General features: G+C 52.5%; 1 protein-coding gene across 1 annotated transcript; it reads left to right on the top strand.

Annotated features, from left to right (window-relative positions):
• Positions 1-1,883: 1,883 nt before the first annotated feature.
• Positions 1,884-23,712, top strand: LOC137380890 (calcium homeostasis modulator protein 3-like). The gene is made up of 3 exons (XM_068053295.1): positions 1,884-2,438; positions 18,118-18,486; positions 22,933-23,712. Exons 1-3 carry the CDS (start codon positions 1,884-1,886, stop codon positions 23,710-23,712), a joined length of 1,704 nt encoding a protein of 567 aa, XP_067909396.1.
• Positions 23,713-25,569: the final 1,857 nt, after the last annotated feature.

The raw sequence follows: 25,569 nt of genomic DNA, 5'->3' as shown, positions 1-25,569 counted from the left end.
ATAAACAGAGTTGAGTTGCAGATCAACCATGATATAACTGAATGACAGAACAGGCTTGAAGGGCTGAATGGCCTCTTATCACTCCAGTTGAGTTGGTCCTGCCTGTAATATGTAAAAGGAGGCCCAGACACTGGGCCACGAGGAGAGTGGGACAATGAGGGGGATGATCCGGCTGGTGAGGATGTCTCCAAATGTATAATTAAAAATCCTGCCCGGATCAAATAAGCAGGGAATGAAGCTTTGACTAATTCACTCAGGGCTGGAGATTAACTGACTACAAACTGCACATTAATGAGACCAGCCCTCATTGTGTTTGAAATTCTGACGACAGTTTGGGAGAACATCACGGAACAAGACTGTGTTGGTCAAACAAGGCAGGAAAGAAAATCCAATGAACACGATCTTTAAATGGTCATAAATAAAAACAGAAAATGCTGGAAATACTCCGCAGGTCTGGCAGCATCTGTGGAGAGAGAGAAACAGAGTTAACGTTTCAGTTAGAAGCTAGCATCAACAAAAACAGGTTTTTTGAGTCAGGTCCTGCTAGCATAAAGGAGTCATTTCCAGCTGCCGATTGGTGCTGCAAAGTTACATTTTCGATGTGGGCCAAATACTTTTAGAAATATTTTGATGACAGATGTTGCTCCAGCCCTACAACCCTCTGCGATCTCTGCTCTCCTCCAGTTCTGGTTTCTGGAGCATTCCCCAAATTTAATCGCTCCACCATCTGCAGCCGAGCCTTCAGCTGCCTGGACCCTAAGCTCTGGAATTCCCTCCCTAAACCTCTCCGCCTCGCTCTCCTCCTTTAAGATGCTCCTTAAAACCCAACTCTTTGGTCACCTGTCCTGATATGTATTTATGTGGCTCAGTGTTAAATTGATTTACACTCCTACAAAATGCCTTGGGATGTTTTACTATGGTAAAGGTGCTATATCAATGCAAATTGTTATTGGTTGGACCTCTTCCTCACCTATGAACAAAGAACAAAGAACAGTACAGCACAGAAACAGGCCATTCGGCCCTCCAAGACTGCGCCGATCTTGATACCTGCCTAAACTAAAACCTTCTGCACTTCCGGGGACCATATCCCTCTATTCCCTTCCTATTCATGTATTTGTCAAGATGCCTCTTAAACGTCGCTATCGTATCTGCTTCCACCACCTCCCCCGGCAGCAAGTTCCAGTCACTCACCACCCTCTGTGTGAAGAACTTGCCTCGCACATCCCCTCTAAACTTTGCCCCTCTCACCTTAAACCTATGTCCCCTAGTAACTGACTCTTCCACCCTGGGAAAAAGCTTCTGACTATCCACTCTGTCCATGCCGCTCATAACTTTGTAAACCTCTATCATGTCGCCCCTCCACCTCCGTCGTTCCAGTGAAAACAATCCGAGTTTTTCCAACCTCTCCTCATAGCTAATGCCCTCCAGACCAGGCAACATCCTGGTAAACCTCCTCTGTACCCTCTCCAAAGCCTCCACGTTCTTCTGGTAGTGTGGCGACCAGAATTGCACGCAATATTCTAAGTGTGATGATGTTATGCAGAAGTGATGAGCTGGTGCGTTACATTGTGACGATGTGTGGTGTGTTTGCTCACAGATTAAAATGGTTAATTCAGACAGTGTCCCTTTAATGTAAATCCCCGTTCAGCAGCCACACTTGGTGAGCAGGTGTGTCATTGCTCTGTGCTGTTACACTGCCCCATTGCTGAGTGACAGCTCTTCTCCCAATTAGATGGCAGATTTAAACCTGTGGGCTCAGCAAATCCGAGGCCAAGAGGGCGGGAGTTCTGCACAAGCAGCTGAATTCTCTGTGCAGAAACCTTGGCGAATGGTTTGCTTCTCTTCAGGCTCTGCTCTCACAAACACTCTCAATAGTGAGCATCATGGACCGTTTCATCACCATCTTCCGCCACTTCCAATCCAACTCAGAGTCAATGATGAATGGGATTTGTGGAATCCTGGCCTTGGCGAGTATTCGGATCTACAGCTCCTTTCACTTCACCTGTCCGTGTTTACCCATCTACAACACAGTCTATGGGATTGGGGTCATGTTGCTGCCACCAGGTATCCTGTTCTTCTGTGGCATCATTGTGAACAAACACTCGGTGTTGATGCTGGAGGAATGGCTGCGTCCTGAGGGCAGGAGAACCAAGGATGCCTCATTGCTGCGCTACATGTTCTTTGCCGTGGTCCAGAGAGCTGTCATTGCTCCCGTTGTCTGGCTCGTCGTTGCCCTGTTGGACGGCAAGTGCGTCGTCTGTGCCTTCAGCACCTCAGTGGATCCCGCCCACTTCAGCAACACAAGCGGTGTTCCAGGAGAGGACCTACTGAGCCTCCTGTCCAAGGTGCCATGCATGGATCTCACACCCGTACACCTGTATCACAATCTCCCCTTCCCCACGAAAGCAGTCTACAGGTATCTCCGCTCTGTCTCCCAGGTAACCAACCCCCTCCCCAACTCAGTCTTTACTCACTTTAGGAAGAATGGCAAGGCCTTGGAGAGGGTGCGGAGGAGATTTACTGGAACGGTCCGAGGGATGAGGAGTTTCAGTTAATGTGGAGAGACTGAAGAAGCTGCGATTGTTCTCCTTAGAACAGAGGAGGTTAAGAGGGAGATTTAATAGAGGTGTTCAAAATCAAGAGGGGTTTTGATAGAGTAAATAAGGGGAAACTGTTATTAGCAAACAGGTCAGTAACCAGAGGATGCAGAATTAAGGTAAATGACAAAAGAACCAGAGGGATCTGTTTTGACACAGTGAGTTGTTGTGATCTGGAACGCGCTGCCTGAAAGGGCGGTGGAAGCAGATTCAATAGGAATTTTCAAAAGGGAATTCGATAAATACTTGAAAGGGAAAAATTTGCAGGGCTGTTGGGAAAGAGCAGGGGGGAGTGAGTCTCATTGGATAGCTCCTTCAGAGAGCCAGCACAGGCACAATGGGCTGAATGGCCTCCTTTCATGCTGTGCGATTCTACTACTTTTTTACACTCCTCCCTCGCTGGTGTCTGAGCTCCCCACGAGTACCCGGTCAAAGTTCACACCTTGGGTCAGCCCAGGCTGCAATTGTCAGCAGTCCATTCAACCAGAGCCCATCCTAACTCCAGCCAACGCACACACGCTGGATAGTGATCAGGAGCAGAAACCTGGCTAATTACAATCCCTCGCCTCCCCCTCAAACCCCCAACCCCAATCCAGGGAAACTGAGGCCAACTTTAGCACCTGTACCTCAGTCGTGGCTCAGTGGGCAGCACTTCCACCTGAGTCAGCAGGTCATGGGTTAAAGTCCCATTTTGGATACTTCAGCAAATAATACAGGCTGACACTCGCAGTGTAGTACCGAGGGAGTGCTACAGAGTCAGAGGGTCAGTACTGAGGGAGGGCTGCACTGTCGGAGGGTCAGTACTGAGGGAGGGCTGCACTGTCGGAGGGTCAGTACTGAGGGAGGGCTGCACTGTCGGAGGGTCAGTACTGAGGGAGGGCTGCACTGTCGGAGGGTCAGTACTGAGGGAGGGCTGCACTGTCGGAGGGTCAGTACTGAGGGAGGGCTGCACTGTCGGAGGGTCAGTACTGAGGGAGGGCTGCACTGTCGGAGGGTCAGTACTGAGGGAGGGCTGCACTGTCGGAGGGTCAGTACTGAGGGAGGGCTGCACTGTCGGAGGATCAGTACTGAGGGAGGGCTGCACTGTCGGAGGGTCAGTACTGAGGGAGGGCTGCACTGTCGGAGGGTCAGTACTGAGGGAGTGCTGCACTGTCGGAGGGTCAGTACTGAGGGAGGGCTGCACTGTCGGAGGGTCAGTACTGAGGGAGTGCTGCACTGTCGGAGGGTCAGTACTGAGGGAGTGCTGCACTGTCGGAGGGTCAGTACTGAGGGAGTGCTGCACTGTCGGAGGGTCAGTACTGAGGGAGGGCTGCACTGTCGGAGGGTCAGTACTGAGGGAGGGCTGCACTGTCGGAGGGTCAGTACTGAGGGAGGGCTGCACTGTCGGAGGGTCAGTACTGAGGGAGTGCTGCACTGTCGGAGGGTCAGTACTGAGGGAGGGCTGCACTGTCGGAGGGTCAGTACTGAGGGAGGGCTGCACTGTCGGAGGGTCAGTACTGAGGGAGGGCTGCACTGTCGGAGGGTCAGTACTGAGGGAGTGCTGCACTGTCGGAAGGTCAGTACTGAGGGAGTGCTGCACTGTCGGAGGGTCAGTACTGAGGGAGGGCTGCACTGTCGGAGGGTCAGTACTGAGGGAGGGCTGCACTGTCGGAGGGTCAGTACTGGGGGAGGGCTGCACTGTCGGAGGGTCAGTACTGAGGGAGGGCTGCACTGTCGGAGGGTCAGTACTGAGGGAGGGCTGCACTGTCGGAGGGTCAGTACTGACGGGGGCTGCACTGTCGGAGGGTCAGTACTGAGGGAGGGCTGCACTGTCGGAGGGTCAGTACTGAGGGAGGGCTGCACTGTCGGAGGGTCAGTACTGAGGGAGGGCTGCACTGTCGGAGGGTCAGTACTGAGGGAGGGCTGCACTGTCGGAGGGTCAGTACTGAGGGAGTGCTGCACTGTCGGAGGGTCAGTACTGAGGGAGTGCTGCACTGTCGGAGGGTCAGTACTGAGGGAGTGCTGCACTGTCGGAGGGTCAGTACTGAGGGAGTGCTGCACTGTCGGAGGGTCAGTACTGAGGGAGTGCTGCACTGTCGGAGGGTCAGTACTGAGGGAGTGCTGCACTGTCGGAGGGTCAGTACTGAGGGAGTGCTGCACTGTCGGAGGGTCAGTACTGAGGGAGTGCTGCACTGTCGGAGGGTCAGTACTGAGGGAGTGCTGCACTGTCGGAGGGTCAGTACTGAGGGAGTGCTGCACTGTCGGAGGGTCAGTACTGAGGGAGTGCTGCACTGTCGGAGGGTCAGTACTGAGGGAGTGCTGCACTGTCGGAGGGTCAGTACTGAGGGAGTGCTGCACTGTCGGAGGGTCAGTACTGAGGGAGGGCTGCACTGTCGGAGGGTCTGTACTGAGGGAGGGCTGCACTGTCGGAGGGTCAGTACTGAGGGAGGGCTGCACTGTCGGAGGGTCAGTACTGAGGGAGGGCTGCACTGTCGGAGGGTCAGTACTGAGGGAGGGCTGCACTGTCGGAGGGTCAGTACTGAGGGAGGGCTGCACTGTCGGAGGGTCAGTACTGAGGGAGGGCTGCACTGTCGGAGGGTCAGTACTGAGGGAGTGCTGCACTGTCGGAGGGTCAGTACTGAGGGAGGGCTGCACTGTCGGAGGGTCAGTACTGAGGGAGTGCTGCACTGTCGGAGGGTCAGTACTGAGGGAGGGCTGCACTGTCGGAGGGTCAGTACTGAGGGAGTGCTGCACTGTCGGAGGGTCAGTACTGAGGGAGTGCTGCACTGTCGGAGGGTCAGTACTGAGGGAGTGCTGCACTGTCGGAGGGTCAGTACTGAGGGAGTGCTGCACTGTCGGAGGGTCAGTACTGAGGGAGGGCTGCACTGTCGGAGGGTCAGTACTGAGGGAGGGCTGCACTGTCGGAGGGTCAGTACTGAGGGAGGGCTGCACTGTCGGAGGGTCAGTACTGAGGGAGGGCTGCACTGTCGGAGGGTCAGTACTGAGGGAGGGCTGCACTGTCGGAGGGTCAGTACTGAGGGAGGGCTGCACTGTCGGAGGGTCAGTACTGAGGGAGGGCTGCACTGTCGGAGGGTCAGTACTGAGGGAGTGCTGCACTGTCGGAGGGTCAGTACTGAGGGAGTGCTGCACTGTCGGAGGGTCAGTACTGAGGGAGGGCTGCACTGTCGGAGGGTCAGTACTGAGGGAGGGCTGCACTGTCGGAGGGTCAGTACTGAGGGAGGGCTGCACTGTCGGAGGGTCAGTACTGAGGGAGGGCTGCACTGTCGGAGGGTCAGTACTGAGGGAGGGCTGCACTGTCGGAGGGTCAGTACTGAGGGAGTGCTGCACTGTCGGAGGGTCAGTACTGAGGGAGTGCTGCACTGTCGGAGGGTCAGTACTGAGGGAGGGCTGCACTGTCGGAGGGTCAGTACTGAGGGAGGGCTGCACTGTCGGAGGGTCAGTACTGAGGGAGTGCTGCACTGTCGGAGGGTCAGTACTGAGGGAGTGCTGCACTGTCGGAGGGTCAGTACTGAGGGAGTGCTGCACTGTCGGAGGGTCAGTACTGAGGGAGTGCTGCACTGTCGGAGGGTCAGTACTGAGGGAGGGCTGCACTGTCGGAGGGTCAGTACTGAGGGAGGGCTGCACTGTCGGAGGGTCAGTACTGAGGGAGGGCTGCACTGTCGGAGGGTCAGTACTGAGGGAGGGCTGCACTGTCGGAGGGTCAGTACTGAGGGAGGGCTGCACTGTCGGAGGGTCAGTACTGAGGGAGTGCTGCACTGTCGGAGGGTCAGTACTGAGGGAGGGCTGCACTGTCGGAGGGTCAGTACTGAGGGAGTGCTGCACTGTCGGAGGGTCAGTACTGAGGGAGGGCTGCACTGTCGGAGGGTCAGTACTGAGGGAGTGCTGCACTGTCGGAGGGTCAGTACTGAGGGAGTGCTGCACTGTCGGAGGGTCAGTACTGAGGGAGTGCTGCACTGTCGGAGGGTCAGTACTGAGGGAGGGCTGCACTGTCGGAGGGTCAGTACTGAGGGAGGGCTGCACTGTCGGAGGGTCAGTACTGAGGGAGTGCTGCACTGTCGGAGGGTCAGTACTGAGGGAGGGCTGCACTGTCGGAGGGTCAGTACTGAGGGAGGGCTGCACTGTCGGAGGGTCAGTACTGAGGGAGTGCTGCACTGTCGGAGGGTCAGTACTGAGGGAGTGCTGCACTGTCGGAAGGTCAGTACTGAGGGAGTGCTGCACTGTCGGAGGGTCAGTACTGAGGGAGGGCTGCACTGTCGGAGGGTCAGTACTGAGGGAGGGCTGCACTGTCGGAGGGTCAGTACTGAGGGAGGGCTGCACTGTCGGAGGGTCAGTACTGAGGGAGGGCTGCACTGTCGGAGGGTCAGTACTGAGGGAGGGCTGCACTGTCGGAGGGTCAGTACTGAGGGAGGGCTGCACTGTCGGAGGGTCAGTACTGAGGGAGGGCTGCACTGTCGGAGGGTCAGTACTGAGGGAGGGCTGCACTGTCGGAGGGTCAGTACTGAGGGAGGGCTGCACTGTCGGAGGGTCAGTACTGAGGGAGTGCTGCACTGTCGGAGGGTCAGTACTGAGGGAGTGCTGCACTGTCGGAGGGTCAGTACTGAGGGAGTGCTGCACTGTCGGAGGGTCAGTACTGAGGGAGTGCTGCACTGTCGGAGGGTCAGTACTGAGGGAGTGCTGCACTGTCGGAGGGTCAGTACTGAGGGAGTGCTGCACTGTCGGAGGGTCAGTACTGAGGGAGTGCTGCACTGTCGGAGGGTCAGTACTGAGGGAGTGCTGCACTGTCGGAGGGTCAGTACTGAGGGAGTGCTGCACTGTCGGAGGGTCAGTACTGAGGGAGTGCTGCACTGTCGGAGGGTCAGTACTGAGGGAATGCTGCACTGTCGGAGGGTCAGTACTGAGGGAGTGCTGCACTGTCGGAGGGTCAGTACTGAGGGAATGCTGCACTGTTGGAGGTGCTGTCATTTGTTAAATTGAGGACCCATCTGCCCTCTCAGGTGGTTGTAAACAATCCTATGACACTATGTTGAAGAACAGTAGGGAGAGTTTTCCCCAGTGGCCTGGGCTAATATTTAATCCTCAACTATGATCTGAAATAGAATATCGTGGTCATTATGACATTGCTACTTGTGAAATCGTGGTGTGTGCAAATTGTTTTCTATATCAGAACAGTGACTCCACCATGAAGCATAAAAACATTAGAAATAGGAGCAGGAGTTGACCATTCGGCCCCTTGAGCCTGCTCCTGTTCAATACGATCATGGCTGATCTTCTCCCTCAACTCCACCTTACAACCATCGAAAAATTACAGCACAGAAGGAGACCATTCAGCCCATCGTGTCTGTACCAGCAGAAAAAAAACAAGCTGCCCAATCTAATCCCACCTTCCAGCACCTGGTCCATAGCCTTGCAGGTTACAGCACTTCAGGTGCATGTCCAGGTACCTTTCGAATGAGTTGAGGGTTTCTGCCTCCACCACCGATCCTGGCAGTGAATTCCAGACACCCATCACCCTCTGGGTGAAAAGGTTTTTCCTCATGTCCCCTCTAATCCTTCTACCAATCACCTTAAATCTGTGACCCCTGGTAATTGACCTCTGCGCTAGGGGAAACAGGTCCTTCCTGTTTACTGTCTCCAGATTGAAGATTGTTGCAAATGTTTCAGCCTTATCTTTCGCACTGATGTGCTGGGCTGCCCCATCATTGAGGATTGGGATTGTTTGTGGAGCCTCCTCCTCCTGTTAGTTGTTTAACTGTCCACCACTGGATGTGGCAGGACTGCATTGATATCGAGCCGTCCTGCTCTACCCCTCGATTCCCTCAGTGCCCAAAGATCTATCGATTTGTGTCTTGAATAAACTCACGACTGACCATTAACTGAATTCCAGAGATTCACAACCCTCCGAGTGAATAAGTATTTCCTCATCTGAGTCTGAAATGTCCCACCCTGACCCTGAGACACTCTCCATGGTTCTCGATTCTCCAGCCAGAGAAACAGCATCTCAGCATCTAGCAGTGAGGTCACCTCTCATTCTTCTAAACTCAAGACAGTATAATCGAATTATAATTAATAATATCAAAGTACTTAATTCATTCTAAAATGCTTTGAGATTCTCGGAGGTTGTGAAAGGCTCGATATAAATGCAGTCCTGCCACATCCAGTCATGAACGGTGTTAAACAACTAACAGGAGGAGTTCCTTCACTGTCACTGGGTCAAAATCCTGGAACTCCCTTCCTAACAGCACTGTGGGTGTACCTACCTCAAATGGACTGCAGTGGTTCAAGAAGACAGCTCACCACCACCTTCTCAAGGGCAATTAGGGATGGACAATAAATGCTGGCCTGGCCAGCGACGCCCACATCCCATGAAAGAATAAAAAATTCTTTCTTTTCACCTGGCAGGAAAATCACAAGTACTTCCCCTTATAGGCCAGAGACAAACCAGCAATAACGACCCAATCATACATCAAACTCCCAGCAGAATATTGGAAGAGGGAGCTGGCAGTGTCAGGGAGGTGCCCTGCTGCCTGCCCAACAGTTCAGGTTTAAACGGAGGGTGGTGGGAGTGGAGTGGAGAGTCAGTGGGTAATTCACAGGGTTCATAGGGTTAAAATTAGCCATGAGCTTCAATCACAGGAAATGCGTCACCCGATGCACAAAGTTGTGCAAAGGCAAGGAATTCACTTCTCTGTAACCAGTTAAATCAGATACCTGCAACTCATTCATTATTTCATTCTAGCACTCCCAGGACAGGTACAGCACGGGGTTAGATACAGAGTAAAGCTCCCTCTACACTGTCCCCATCAAACACTCCCAGGACAGGTACAGTACGGGGGGTTAGATACAGAGTAAAGCTCCCTCTACACTGTCCCCATCAAACACTCCCCAGGACAGGTACAGCACAGGGTTAGATACAGAGTACCCTGTACACTGTACTATCGAGCTGATAAGTTCACAAGTATTCCTCTATAGTACCCATTGTGACATCTCCATTTCCTGCAGCCTTGAATCTGATCTCTAATTTCATGTCTCTAATGCCTGAGACAGCTAAAGATACAAATATGGAATCAGGCCATTTGGCCCAACCAGTCCATGTCGGGATTTACCCCCCACATGATCAAATAGTTGTATTCACATTTGCCTTTTCCATTATCCCTTTATCCCTATTTATTTCATCCACCTAGGAAATATAATCTTCAATGTTCGTGTAGTTTCTGCATCAACTATTACTCTGGGAGTGAATCCCACAGCTTCACAACTCTCTGTATGAAGAAGTTTCTCCTCTCTTCTGGTCTAAATCTCTTATGTTTAATCTTATATCAATGGCCTCTCATTCCAGAGTCTCAACTGCTGGAAATAATCTGCTTCTATCAACCCTGTCCCATCATTTCTGTCATTTTAAACACTTCATTATATCGCCCTGTAATCTGCTTTGTTAGAATAAAAAAGGGACTAATTTCTGAGTGTTTCTTCATATTTGTATTTTTGCACTTTCCAGTTGTCACCTGACCATCTGATTGGTCATGTTCCTGGGGAAAAGGCCAGCTGTTTTGGTGCCACTATAACACACCGAGTGATAGAACATTGCCAAGTCTCGTTTCTGTGCCGGTCTCGCTGTTCTGAGCTCTGAGCCATGTTCCAGGCTTCTGTCAGGATGCTACCTGCCAGGCTGATTAATGCACCCAGAGTAGTAGAGCTGCCACTACAGACCAGGGTTCTCCCACACAGCTATTGCAAACCCTGCTGAATATGGAGCACAGAGCTGACCTAAGCTCTGACCTAGGCTGTGCTGTTTTAGTTACACATTTAGAGTCATAGACAGAGACATAGAACATTACAGCGCAGTACAGGCCCTTCGGCCCTCGATGTTGTGCCAACCTGTGAAACCATCTGACCTACACTATTCCATTTTCATCCATATGTCTATCCAATTACCACTTAAATGCCCTTAAAGTTGGCAAGTCTACTACTGTTGCAGGCAGGGCGTTCCACGCCCCTACTACTCTCTGAGTAAAGAAACTACCTCTAACATCTGTCCTATATCTATCACCCCTCAACTTAAAGCTATGTCCCCTCATGTTTGCCATCACCATCCGAGGAAAAAGACTCTCACTATCCACCCTATCTAACCCTCTGATTATCTTATATGTCTCTATTAAGTCACCTCTCCTCCTCCATCTCTCTAACGCAAACAACCTCAAGTCCCTCAGCCTTTCCTCGTAAGACCTTCCCTCCATACCAGGCAACTTCCTAGTAAATCTCCTCTGCACCCTTTCCAAAGCTTCCACATCCTTCCTATAATGCGGTGACCAGAACTGCATGCAATACTCCAGGTGCGGTCTCACCAGAGTTTTGTACAGCTGCAGCATGACCTCGTGGCTCCGAAACTTGATCTCCCTACTAATAAAAGCTAACACACCATATGCCTTCTTAACAGCCCTATTCACCTGGGTAGCAACTTTCAGGGATTTATGTACCTGGACACCAAGATCTCTCTGCTCATCTACACTACCAAGAATCTTCCCATTAGCCCAGTACTCTGCATTCCTGTTACTCCTTCCAAAGTGAATCACCTCACACTTTTCCGCATTAAACTCCATTTGCCATCTCTCAGCCCAGCTCTGCAGCCTATCTCTGTCCCTCTGTACCCTACAACATCCTTCGGCACTATCCACAACTCCACCGACCTTCGTGTCATCCGCAAATTTACTAACCCACTCTTCTACACCCTCATCCAGGTCATTTATAAAAATGACAAACAGCAGTGGCCCCAAAACAGAACCTTGCGGTACACCACTAGTAACTAAACTCCAGGATGAACATTTGCCATCAACCACCACCCTCTGTCTTCTTTCAGCTAGCCAATTTCTGATCCAAAGCTCTAAATCACCTTCAACCCCATACTTCCGTATTTTCTGCAATAGCCTACCATGGGGAACCTTATCAAACGCCTTACTGAAATCCATATACACCACATCCACGGCTTTACCCTCATCCACCTGTTTGGTCACCTTCTCAAAAAACTCAATAAGGTTTGTGAGGCACGACCTACCCTTCACAAAACCGTGCTGACTATCGCTAATGAACTTATTCTTTTCAAGATGATTATAAATCTTATCTCTTATAACCTTTTCCAACATTTTACCCACAACCGAAGTAAGGCTCTTTCTTTTTCTTTTTTTCTTTTGGGCCTCCTTATCTCGAGAGACAATGGATATGCGCCTGGAGGTGGTCAGTGGTTTGTGAAGCAGCGCCTGGAGTGGCTATAAAGGCCAATTCTGGAGTGACAGGCTCTTCCACAGGTGCTGCAGAGAAATTTGTTTGTTGGGGCTGTTGCACAGTTGGCTCTCCCCTTGCGCCTCTGTCTTTTTTCCTGCCAACTACTAAGTCTTTTCGACTCGCCACAATTTAGCCCTGTCTTTATGGCTGCCCGCCAGCTCTGGCGAATGCTGGCAACTGACTCCCACGACTTGTGATCAATGTCACACGATTTCATGTCGCGTTTGCAGACGTCTTTATAACGGAGACATGGACGGCCGGTGGGTCTGATACCAGTGGCGAGCTCGCTGTACAATGTGTCTTTGGGGATCCTGCCATCTTCCATGCGGCTCACATGGCCAAGCCATCTCAAGCGCCGCTGACTCAGTAGTGTGTATAAGCTGGGGGTGTTGGCCGCTTCAAGGACTTCTGTGTTGGAGATATAGTCCTGCCACCTGATGCCAAGTATTCTCCGAAGGCAGCGAAGATGGAATGAATTGAGACGTCGCTCTTGGCTGGCATACGTTGTCCAGGCCTCGCTGCCGTAGAGCAAGGTACTGAGGACACAGGCCTGATACACTCGGACTTTTGTGTTCCGTGTCAGTGCGCCATTTTCCCACACTCTCTTGGCCAGTCTGGACATAGCAGTGGAAGCCTTACCCATGCGCTTGTTGATTTCTGCATCTAGAGACAGGTTACTGGTGATAGTTGAGCCTAGGTAGGTGAACTCTTGAACCACTTCCAGAGCGTGGTCGCCAATATTGATGGATGGAGCATTTCTGACATCCTGCCCCATGATGTTCGTTTTCTTGAGGCTGATGGTTAGGCCAAATTCATTGCAGGCAGCCGCAAACCTGTCGATGAGACTCTGCAGGCATTCTTCAGTGTGAGATGTTAAAGCAGCATCGTCAGCAAAGAGGAGTTCTCTGATGAGGACTTTCCGTACTTTGGACTTCGCTCTTAGACGGGCAAGGTTGAACAACCTGCCCCCTGATCTTGTGTGGAGGAAAATTCCTTCTTCAGAGGATTTGAACGCACGTGAAAGCAGCAGGGAGAAGAAAATCCCAAAAAGTGTGGGTGCGAGAACACAGCCCTGTTTCACACCACTCAGGATAGGAAAGGGCTCTGATGAGGAGCCACCATGTTGAATTGTGCCTTTCATATTGTCATGGAATGAGGTGATGATACTTAGTAGCTTTGGTGGACATCCGATCTTTTCTAGTAGTCTGAAGAGACCACGTCTGCTGACGAGGTCAAAGGCTTTGGTGAGATCAATGAAAGCAATGTAGAGGGGCATCTGTTGTTCACGGCATTTCTCCTGTATCTGACGAAGGGAGAACAGCATGTCAATAGTCGATCTCTCTGCACGAAAGCCACACTGTGCCTCAGGGTAGACGCGCTCGGCCAGCTTCTGGAGCCTGTTCAGAGCGACTCGAGCAAAGACTTTCCCCACTATACTGAGCAGGGAGATTCCACGGTAGTTGTTGCAGTCACCGCGGTCACCTTTGTTTTTATAGAGGGTGATGATGTTGGCATCGCGCATGTCCTGGGGTACTGCTCCCTCGTCCCAGCACAGGCATAGCAGTTCATGTAGTGCTGAGAGTATAGCAGGCTTGGCACTCTTGATTATTTCAGGGGTAATGCTGTCCTTCCCAGGGGCTTTTCCGCTGGCTAGGGAATCAATGGCATCACTGAGTTCCGATTTGGTTGGCTGTATGTCCAGCTCATCCATGACTGGTAGAGGCTGGGCTGCATTGAGGGCAGTCTCAGTGACAGCATTCTCCCTGGAGTACAGTTCTAGGTAGTGCTCAACCCAGCGGTCCATCTGTTTGCGTTGGTCAGTGATTATGTCCCCCGATTTAGATTTGAGGGGGGTGATCTTCTTGATGGTTGGCCCAAGAGCTCTCTTCATGCCATCATACATTCCTCTGATGTTTCCGGTGTCTGAGGCCAGCTGAATATGACTGCATAGGTGTTGCCAGTAGTCGTTTGCGCAACGCCTAGCTGTTCTTTGTGCAGTACTTCTGGCTGCTTTAAGTGCTGCGGATGTTAAATCGCTGGGGGCTTTCTTGTAGTTCAAAAGTGCAATGCGCTTAGCGGCTATGACAGGTTCCAGCTCTTCATTGTGAGATTGAAACCAGTCTGCATTTCTCTTCGCACTTTTGCCGTAGGTGGTCAAAGCTGACTCATAGATGGCGTCTCTGATGTGGGCCCACTTGGTCTCAGCATCCCCTGTGGGAGTGTTTTGAAGGGCTGTTACAAGTGAATTTAGAAATTTTTGTAACAGCTGTGGGTGAGAAATTCTGCTCGTGTTGATGCGCGGGTGGCCCTTCTGCTTGGAATGATGCAACTTCTTTGGTCTGAGTCTAACCTTGCTGCACACCAGGGAGTGGTCGGTGTCGCAGTCCGCACTGTGGAAGCTGCGTGTGATTTGAACACTGTTTAAGGCGGCTCGCCTTGTGACAATGAGGTCTAGCTGGTGCCAACGACGTGATCTTGGGTGCCTCCATGAAACCTGGTGACAGGGTTTAGTGTGAAAGAACAAGTTGGTGATGCAGAGGTTATGATAGGTACACAACTCAAGCAGTCTCTGCCCATTCTCATTCATCCTTCCAACGCCTCACAGGTCTATAATTACCAGGGCTGTCTGTACTCCCCTTCTTGAACAAGGGGACAACATTTGCTATCCTCCAGTTTTCCGGCACTATTCCTGTCGACAATGACGACATAAAAATCAAGGACAAAGGCTCTGCAATCTCCTCCCTGGCTTCCCAGAGAATCCTAGGATAAATCCCATCTGGCCCAGGGGACTTATCTATTTTCACACTTTCCAAAATTGCTAACACCTCCTCCTTGTGAACCTCAATCCCATCTAGCCTAGTAGTCTGTATCTCAGTATTCTCCTCGACATTTTCTTTCTCTACTGTAAATACTGACGCAAAATATTCATTTAATGCTTCCCCTATCTCCTCTGATTCCACACACAACCTCCCACTACTATCCTTGATTGGCCCTAATCTAACTCTTATCATTCGTTTATTCCTGATATACCTATAGAAAGCCTTAGGGTTTTCTTTGATCCTATCCGCCAATGACTTCTCGTGTCCTCTCCTTGCTCTTCTTAGCTCTCCCTTTAGATCCTTCCTGGCAAGCTTGTAACTCTCAAGCGCCCTAACTGAGCCTTCACGTCTCATCCTAACATAAGCCTTCTTCTTCCTCTTGACAAGCGCTTCAACTTCTTTAGCAAACCACGGCTCCCTCGCTCGACAACTTCCTCCCTGCCTGACAGGTACATACTTATCAAGGACACGCAGTAGCTGCTCCTTGAATAAGCTCCACATTTCGATTGTGCCCATCCCCTGCAGTTTCCTTCCCCATCCTACACATCCTAAATCTTGCCTAATCGCATCATAATTTCCTTTCCCCCAGCTATAATTCTTGCCCTGCGGTATATACCTGTCCCTGCCCATCGCTAAGGTAAACCTAACCGAATTGTGATCACTATCACCAAAGTGCTCACCTACATCTAAATCTAACACCTGGCCGGGTTCGTTACCCAGTACCAAATCCAATGTGGCATCGCCCCTGGTTGGCCTGTCTACATACTGTGTCAGAAAACCCTCCTGCACACACTGGACAAAAACTGACCCATCTAAAGTACTCGAACTATAGTATTTCCAGTCAATATTTGGAAAGTTAAAGTCCCCCATAACAATTACCCTGTTACTCTCGCCCCTGTCCAGAATCATCTTCGCTATCCTTTCCTCTACATCTCTGGAACTATTCGGAGGTCTATAGAAAACTCCCAACAGGGTGACCTCTCCTCTCCTGTTTCTAACCTCGGCCCATACTACCTCAGTAGACGAGTCCTCAAACGTCCTTTCTGCCGCTGTAATACTTTCCTTGATTAACAATGCCACCCCCCCCTCCACTCTTTTACCATCTTCTCTGTTCTTACTGAAACATCTAAATCCCGGAACCTGCAACATCCATTCCTGCCCCTGCTCTACCCATGTCTCTGAAATGGCCACTACATCGAGATCCCAGGTACCAACCCATGCTGCAAGCTCACCCACCTTATTCCGGATGCTCCTGGCGTTGAAGTAGACACACTTTAAACCAGGTTCTTGCTTGCCAGTGCCCTCTTGCGTCCTTGTAACCTTATCCCTGACCTCACTACTCTCAACATCCTGTACACTGGCACTACAATTTAGGTTCCCATTCCCCTGCTGAATTAGTTTAAACCCCCCCGAAGAGCACTAGCAAACCTCCCCCCCAGGATATTGGTACCCCTCTGGTTCAGGTGAAGACCATCCTGTTTGTAGAGGTCCCACCTACCCCAGAAAGAGCCCCAATTATCCAGGAAACCAAAACCCTCCCTCCTACACCATCCCTGCAGCCACGTGTTCAACTCCTCTCTCTCCCTATTCCTCGCTTCGCTAGCACATGGCACAGGCAACAACCCAGAGATAACAACTCTGTTTGTTCTCGCTCTAAGCTTCCACCCTAGCTCCCTGAATTTCTGCCTTAAATCCCCATCTCTCTTCCTACCTATGTCGTTGGTGCCTATGTGGACCACGACTTGGGGCTGCTCCCCCTCCCCCTTAAGGATCCCAAAAACACGATCCGAGACATCATGAACCCTGGCACCTGGGAGGCAACACACCAACCGTGAGTCTCTCTCGTTCCCACAGAACCTCCTATCTGTTCCCCTAACTATGGAGTCCCCAATGACTAATGCTCTGCTCCTCTTCCCCCTTCCCTTCTGAGCAACAGGGACAGACTCTGTGCCAGAGACCTGCACCCCATTGCTTACCCCTGGTAAGTCGTCCCCCCCAACAGTATCCAAAACGGTATACCTGTTGTTGAGGGAAACGGCCACAGGGGATCCCTGCACTGCCTGCTGGTTCCCTTTCCTTCCCCTGACGGTAACCCATCTACCTACTTCTTTTACCTGAGGTGTGACTACCTCCCTATAACTCCTCTCAATAACCCCCTCCGCCTCCCGAATGATCCGAAGTTCATCCAGCTCCAATTCCCTAACGCGGTTCTCGAGGAGCTGGAACTGGGTGCACTTCCCGCAGATGCAGTCAGCAGGGACACTCTTGGCGACCCCTACCTCCCACATTCTGCAGGAGGAACATACAACTGCCTTAACCTCCATTCCCATTATTCTAAATTCCCAACAAATCTACTGAAAAACCAAAAAAAAAAAGTCAAAACTTGTTAGCTTAGCAATCCGACGGACAGAACTTTTTTTTTTGGTTAGAGGAGGAGAATGGGTGGGAGACACTACCCGAGTAGTGTTTCGGGTAAAGCAACCGCCCAAATATGTAACCTCACTTACCCATGTGGTAAAAGCTGTAAATGGGAATTTTATTCTGACTGGGTTATGTCTGGCGTGACTGGGTAACCAGCTTGGCAAGTAAATTATCCCTGGCTAACTACCCTCCTCCCTCAATCTCCCTTCCTTCACTCTCTCTTCCCTCAGTCTTCTCTCCCTCAGACTCTTCTCCCTCGGTCTCCCCTCCCTCCTACAATCTACAATCTTTTAAACTCCAAAGTAAAGTCGCTCAATCCGTGACCTGTTGTTTACTCTCCTGGCTGGTGGGTCCTCGATGACGTCAGGCAATGAAAACCACAGCCCTTTAGCCTTGGAAAAGCTAACTCAGAGCGGGCAAGGGGGCAGAACCTCAAAATCAGAGCCAGGCTGTTCAGGGGTGATGTCAGGAAGCATTTCTTCACACCAAGTGGAGTGGAAATCTGGAACTCTCTCCCCAAAAAACTGCTGAGTCTGGGGGTGAACTGAAAATTTCAAAACTGAGATTGATAGATTTTTGTTGGGTAAGGATTGAAAGTTACAGAACCAAAGTGGGTAGATGGAGTTAAGATGGTCTAATTGAATGGTGGAACAGGCTTGAAGGGTTCAATGGTCTCTTCCTGTTCCTGGAACAATATATAGTGGTTTGATAGGACAGGGATAGGAAACATGTTTATCCCAGGCCCTCAGGGCAGCAATCAGAGTGCACAGAGTCAGAGTTCAAAGATCAACCTTGGAGCAGGATTTATTTCTTCACAGAGGGGATGCAAAGCTGGAGCAAATCCCCAGGAAGGGATCAGGACACTGGGATCATTCAGCAAACAGCTGATGGGGTCATGGTGGGATATTGGGGTTGGGGACAGGAGGGTCTCAGATTCCAATAGATCCAATGAGATTGGCTCTTCACTAATCTTCCAATAGCTCTTTGTTGACTGTTGTCCTCAGGCTCTGGGATGGACCCTACTCCTCGTGTTGATATTGGCTGCCTTCCTTGCTCGTTGCCTCAAGCCGTGCTCCAAGCATGTCACCTTCCTCCAGAGCAGGTACTGGAGCAACTACATTGACATTGAGCAGAAGATCTTTGAAGAGACATGCTGTGAGCACGCACGAGGGTTTGCTCGTCACTGTGTCTTCCAGTTTTTCGACAGCATGCAGAGTGAGTTCAAGACGTATCGCCCAGGGGTGGCTGGTTTGATGGGAGAGGAGGGTGAGCAGCTGCATGGCATCACAGACAAGGAGCAACTCAACAACCTCCTGATGAAGTGGTACAATGCAAAGCCTTCACTGAATATCAGCCCTGTCGGCCAGCAGAGAGTGAGTGATCACCCTCACACAGCCTGGTGTAACCCACACACCCAGCAGCAACCCACACTGCCAACAGCCAGTGTCAAACAGACCATGCTGTAGGAGGGTGTGTGTGTTCACCCCTTCATCACTGCCCCTCTGCTCATCTTCCTAAACAAGGCCAACGCCAGCCGCAAGGATTGGTTGCCAGGGCACCAAACGCCAATGACCTCCCTCCCATAACCCCTGTAGGTCACTGTCCTGTGCCAGCCATTCTCCACTGCTGGACATTCGTCTGTCCTGATCACTGTCCATTACTGGTCACTCTCCTGTACCGGTCACTCTCCTGTATCAGAAACACGGAGCAATAAACGGGAATGATCTCAGAGAGAAAGAGGGAAATCGAGGACAGAAACAGAGAGAAGTGAAAGGAGAATGAAAGAGTGAGAAAGACAAGGGAAAGCAGGAGAGAAATAGCAAGAGTGTTCTGACTTTCTCTCTGTTTCTCTGCTTCAATCTCATGGTCTAAAATCCCAGTGCAACAATGAAACCATACATTAGGATGATTTATGTTCAGGTTTAACACGAGGTAAACTACACTCTGCTACTGGGAATGAGAGACACAGTCAGAGAGAGGGAGAGAGAGAGAGACATGAGGGAGAGGGGAGGGAGGGAGGAGAGACTGAGGGAGAGGGTAAGGGAGAGAGAGTAAAGGAAGGAGAGAGGGAAAGAGAAGGAGAGAGAATGAGGATGAGAGTGAGCAAGGGAGAGGGAGAAAAGCAGGGAAAGAGCAAGAGAGATAGAGGGAGTGGGTAAGGGATGGTGAGAGAGGAAGGGAGGGATACGGAAGGAGGGAGGGAGGCAAGAGGGAGAGAGGTACACATAGAGAGATAGAGAAAGAGTGAGTGGGATCCTCCTGGAAACAACAGGGTAGTTTGAGCCTCGTGACATGGACTCTCTGCAGCTTTAATACAATCAGACCTTTACTGAAAAGCCACATTCCTCAGGCTGATACTGCCAGGTAATGGTAAACAGGCAGCAGTGAATGAGGACAACATCACATTCCATTTCTGAATTCTAACAAACTCCAGATTCTTTGTTTTCTGTACAAAACATTGCAATAAAAACTATCTTGTAATAAAGTTTTCTCAATGAAAGACAAGCAGCTGATGTTATCAACTGTAATTTAATCAAATCATAATCATGTCCGGGGAATGTTTGATGGGGACAGTTTACTCTTACAGATTACTCTGTATCTAACCCCGATTTTTTTTCTTTTTTTACCCCAGGCCCCTTTTATATATTTTATGTCGAGGGGGCCTTTATTCCTCAGGCCCCCTTTATATACATTTTTTAAAAATAACTTTATTAAAAACAGATAAATAAACCAAAAACTCAAATTAAAATGCCATTCTCGACCAGTGGTCGAGGGCCAGCTGAACTTTATTGCGGCAGCCCCTGCAAACCCGCGAGGAAATCCCGGTGTTCCGCCGTGGGTATGAGAGGAGATTCGGTGGGAGGCACGAGGGACTCCACCACCTCACTGGCGATGGAATCAAGATCATCCTCCGTGCCCCACAGCGAATCCCCATCCTCCTCCGGGTCGTCACCGCCAGCGGCCGACACATCCACCACACACTGTGGGGCGGACGTCCCGGCCGCGCCAGCTGGTCCCGCCTCCGTCACGATCCCACCCCCAGGATCGATGGCGGAGGAGTCCTCTCTGGGTTCTATTGTAAAACTGGAGCCTGTGGGCGCCAGCAGCCCAGGACCCCCCTCCACCTCCGTCCCCAGGCCAACGAGTGGTCCAGGGGAAACATAAGATCCCGACTCCGGAAATCCAGCCGGAGCCGAGACCGGAGGCGGAGAGAGGAGGCCATCTCCCGCTCCGCCAGCACCCACAGGCCCAGCAGATGGGGCAGCATTCTCAGTTTTCACCAGGTCGGGTGTCTCCTGGTTGGTGGTGGACTCCGGCTGGGAGGGCTGACCCTCTGGGGCGTCGCCCTCCCCTTCATTCAGGGCACCCGACCCAGTAGCAGTGGCGGAATGGGCGGCGTCCCCAGGCTCCCCCACCACAAGCAGGGCCCCACTTACTCCTTCAGGAGGGGCCTCATGTACCGGGGCCTTCCCCTCCCCTCCATCCTGAGGAATAGGGAGCTCCTGCCCGGACTTTGCAGCCTTGGTGGTGGCGGTAGGGGGCACCTGAGGACCAGAAACAGGAGGCAGCTCCCCTCCAACAGATGGGCCCTGCACCTCAGGGCCCTGTGTTATTTCTGTGGAGGGGTGCCTTCTCCTCTTTTTCCCACTAGGGCGAGGAGGCTCAGAGACCTCCATGTCATCAGAGGCCTCCGCCTCCGCACCCTTTTTTTCCTTTTTAGTCACCCTGGGCCTGAGCCCAGCCCTGGGACAGGTGGATTCCATGGGAATGGGCTTTGGGCTGAGCTCAGGCTCGGGTTGAGTCAGAGTGCCCAGGGGACGCGCCTCATGATGTTTCTTTTTTCCCCGCGTCTTCCTTCTGCTCGGACGGACGCTCCCCTCCCCGCCGGAGGCTGTGAAAACCACAGCCTCCAGAACCGACTGAGCGGCGTCTATTGGATGTGTGGGGGGAGTGGGAGGAGGTGCTGTGGAACCACTCTGGGCCGCCGAGGTGGAGCTGGCGGCCGGGAGGTTGGGGCAGTTCTTACGAACATGCCCCACCCCCTTGCAGACGTGGCACCGCGCCCCGTCCGCGGTCCAGAAGACACGGTAGGCCGTCCCCTGGAACTCCACATTAAATTGGCCCTCCGTGTCCTCCTCCCGCGCCAGCTGCATAAATACCTGGCGGCGGAAGGAGTAGACATGTTGGAGGCTGTGCTCCCAAAGACCAAGCCGGACTGGGGTGATCCCCGACCTCACCTCCCCCATGTGGTGCAGGTGGGGAAGGAGCAGCTCACTGGGAATAAAGGGCGGGACGTTTGATAACATTATCCGCTGTGCAGTGGCCCCTAGAGGGTCCACCGGCAGGAAAGTCCCACCCACAGTGAGCCCTTTACTCAGGGCCAGGGACACCGCCCGCTCGGTCTTCAGGAAGAACACAGCCTTCCCGTACATTTTTGAGGCTGCCACAGTGGCCGAGGGGCCGACAACCTCAGCCATTGCCTTTACACAGGCCTCTATAGACATATTGGGGTGGGGATAGCTCTTTACCCCATGGCTTGAAGTAATTAATTTAAAAGGTGACGGGGTCACACGGGTGGCCACAGAGGCTACAGCCGCATAGGTATGAGAAGGCCCAGCCACCGGTGATGATGGGTTTGCCATGGCTCAAGAGCCAAACCCACCCCCAATTTGCAGGTAAGCAAACAAACAAACAAACCAACTAGGAGGTTTGGGGAGAGGCTGAGGGTATACAGGAGATGGGAAAGACAGGCTGCAAGCAATGACTTTGCTTTTTTTCCCCTTAAAGGGTGGTACTCTGAGCACTCTAAACACTCCTGGTCTTCCAGTCTTCTGGTTGTGGGAGGGGTCTTCACCTGGGTCAGCCGAAAGCTACCCAGGCTTTAGTTCGATCCTTATGTCTCGATTAGCCAGGCAGCTTCAGCTGACTCAGGCTGGGCAATTGGGGTGGGGAGGGAGCTTCCCTACAACTTTAGTGCAACTACAGAATTGTATAGCCCCCACCCCTTGTTCTTCTGTCCTCTTTCACCTCCCACAACAGTCCAAATGAAATGAAAGTTTGGTGCTCGACACCCACCTCGAAATACAGCCTTTTTCAAGGTCTTTCCTCCTCTGCAGCAAAAGTTGTTGAAAGGTTTTTTGCAGTTCCCTCCTCAGCTCTCCCTCTCCAGCAGCACCTCCAGCAACTGACTGCAGCACTGTCAGCTGCACCTCATTGAGGCACTCAGTATTCCCAATCAGAGAACAGCCAATCCCTGTGCTGTCCCTGTCCTGGGAGTGTTTGATGGGGACAGTGTGGAGGGAGCTTTACTCTGTATCTAACCTTGTGCTGTATCTGTCGTGGGAGTGTTTGATGGGACAGTGTAGAGGGATCTTTACTCTGTATCTAACCCCGTACTGTACTTGTCCTGGGAGTGTTTGATGGGGATAGTGCAGAGGGAGCTTTACTCTGTATTGTTCATTTTAAATACAGATCACTGTGCGCTGCCCTCTCATCTCATCCTGTATTTTTGCCTCCTTTGATCTTTGCACCATCAGTGGAGATTCTTAATCTGGTCTGCTTCCTCCAAAAGGCTGCGGATCCTCTGGGTCAATTGGGGCTTTCAAGACTGAGATTTCGGTTTTTTGTAGGGTTGGGGTATCGAGGGATTTGGAGCAAAGGGGGTAAATGGGGTTGAGGTAGAGATCAGCCGTCCTGTAACTGAATGCTGGAACAGGCTCGATGGAATAAATATTGGAGTTGATTTCAGTCTGCTCTTTGCCGCTGTAGTGACTGCAGGTGGCACTGGTTTGTTTGCATATTAACTCTTGTTCATTCAGCAATTATTGAAAGTTCATCAAGGTCAACAATATGAAAACAGTGAAGGTCACATCTCCTACTTCATTACTCTGATGCAATCCAATCACTCAGACAATACCCATCCTTGGGCTCACGCACAGCTCCAGATGGCATTGCCCTCAGTACCGGTACGGCAGGCTCCAGATGGCACTGCCCTCAGTACAGGTACGGCAGGCTCCAGATGGCACTGCCCTCAGTACCGGTACGGCAGGCTCCAGATGGCACTGCCCTCAGTACCGGTACGGCAGGCTCCAGATGGCATTGCCCTCAGTACAGGTATGGCAGGCTCCAGATGGCACTGCCCTCAGTACAGGTACGGCAGGCTCCAGATGGCACTGCCCTCAGTACCGGTACGGCAGGCTCCAGATGGCATTGCCTTCAGTACAGGTAAGTCGGACTCCAGATGGCATTGCCCTCAGTACCGGTACGGCAGGCTCCAGATGGCACTGCCCTCAGTACAGGTACGGCAGGCTCCAGATGGCACTGCCCTCAGTACAGGTACGGCAGGCTCCAGATGGCATTGCCCTCAGTACCGGTACGGCAGGCTCCAGATGGCACTGCCCTCAGTACCGGTACGGCAGGCTCCAGATGGCACTGCCCTCAGTACCGGTACGGCAGGCTCCAGATGGCATTGCCCTCAGTACAGGTATGGCAGGCTCCAGATGGCACTGCCCTCAGTACAGGTACGGCAGGCTCCAGATGGCACTGCCCTCAGTACCGGTACGGCAGGCTCCAGATGGCATTGCCTTCAGTACAGGTAAGTCGGACTCCAGATGGCATTGCCCTCAGTACCGGTACGGCAGGCTCCAGATGGCACTGCCCTCAGTACAGGTACGGCAGGCTCCAGATGGCACTGCCCTCAGTACAGGTACGGCAGGCTCCAGATGGCATTGCCCTCAGTACCGGTACGGCAGGCTCCAGATGGCACTGCCCTCAGTACAGGTACGGCAGGCTCCAGATGGCACTGCCCTCAGTACCGGTACGGCAGGCTCCAGATGGCATTGTCCTCAGTCCCAGTACGGCAGGCTCCAGATGGCATTGCCTTCAGTACAGGTAAGTCGGACTCCAGATGGCATTGCCCTCAGTACCGGTACGGCAGGCTCCAGATGGCATTGCCCTCAGTAGAGGTACGGCAGGCTCCAGATGGCACTGCCCTCAGTACAGGTACGGCAGGCTCCAGATGGCACTGCCCTCAGTACAGGTACGGCAGGCTCCAGATGGCATTGCCCTCAGTACAGGTACGGCAGGCTCCAGATGGCACTGCCCTCAGTACAGGTACGGCAGGCTCCAGATGGCATTGCCCTCAGTACAGGTATGGCAGGCTCCAGATGGCATTGCCCTCAGTACAGGTACGACAGGCTCCAGATGGCACTGCCCTCAGTACAGGTACGGCAGGCTCCAGATGGCATTGCCCTCAGTAGAGGTACGGCAGGCTCCAGATGGCACTGCCCTCAGTACAGGTACGGCAGGCTCCAGATGGCACTGCCCTCAGTACAGGTACGGCAGGCTCCAGATGGCATTGCCCTCAGTACCGGTACGGCAGGCTCCAGATGGCATTGCCCTCAGTTCCAGTACGGCAGGCTCCAGATGGCACTGCCCTCAGTACAGGTACGGCAGGCTCCAGATGGCACTGCCCTCAGTACAGGTACGGCAGGCTCCAGATGGCATTGCCCTCAGTTCCAGTACGGCAGGCTCCAGATGGCACTGCCCTCAGTACCGGTACGGCAGGCTCCAGATGGCACTGCCCTCAGTACCGGTACGGCAGGCTCCAGATGGCATTGCCCTCAGTACAGGTACGGCAGGCTCCAGATGGCACTGCCCTCAGTACCGGTACGGCAGGCTCCAGATGGCATTGCCCTCAGTACAGGTACGGCAGGCTCCAGATGGCACTGCCCTCAGTACCGGTACGGCAGGCTCCAGATGGCATTGCCCTCAGTACAGGTACGGCAGGCTCCAGATGGCACTGCCCTCAGTACCGGTACGGCAGGCTCCAGATGGCACTGCCCTCAGTACAGGTACGGCAGGCTCCAGATGGCATTGCCCTCAGTACCGGTACGGCAGGCTCCAGATGGCATTGCCCTCAGTAGAGGTACGGCAGGCTCCAGATGGCACTGCCCTCAGTACAGGTACGGCAGGCTCCAGATGGCACTGCCCTCAGTACAGGTACGGCAGGCTCCAGATGGCACTGCCCTCAGTACAGGTACGGCAGGCTCCAGATGGCATTGCCCTCAGTACAGGTAAGTCGGACTCCAGATGGCATTGCCCTCAGTACCGGTACGGCAGGCTCCAGATGGCATTGCCCTCAGTACAGGTAAGTCGGACTCCAGATGGCATTGCCCTCAGTACAGGTACGGCAGGCTCCAGATGGCATTGCCCTCAGTACCGGTACGGCAGGCTCCAGATGGCATTGCCCTCAGTACCGGTAGGGCAGGCTCCAGATGGCATTGCCCTCAGTACCGGTACGGCAGGCTCCAGATGGCATTGCCCTCAGTACAGGTACGGCAGGCTCCAGATGGCACTGCCCTCAGTACAGGTATGGCAGGCTCCAGATGGCACTGCCCTCAGTACAGGTACGGCAGGCTCCAGATGGCACTGCCCTCAGTACAGGTACGGCAGGC

The sequence above is a fragment of the Heterodontus francisci genome, chromosome 20 (assembly GCF_036365525.1).
Source record: "Heterodontus francisci isolate sHetFra1 chromosome 20, sHetFra1.hap1, whole genome shotgun sequence".
Taxonomy (NCBI): Eukaryota; Metazoa; Chordata; class Chondrichthyes; order Heterodontiformes; family Heterodontidae; genus Heterodontus; species Heterodontus francisci.
Note: the sequence above shows the minus strand (reverse complement) of the source record. Positions and strands in the feature narration are given on the sequence as shown.

Coding starts and splice junctions, on each gene's coding strand:
- LOC137380890 (XM_068053295.1), top strand. CDS start 1,884: ATGGACCGTTTCATCACCATCTTCCGCCACTTCCAATCCAACTCAGAG. Junction 2,439..18,117: donor ATCTCCGCTCTGTCTCCCAG/GTAACCAACCCC, acceptor TGTTGTCCTCAG/GCTCTGGGATGGACCCTACT. Junction 18,487..22,932: donor GCCCTGTCGGCCAGCAGAGA/GTGAGTGATCAC, acceptor TTGTTCATTCAG/CAATTATTGAAAGTTCATCA.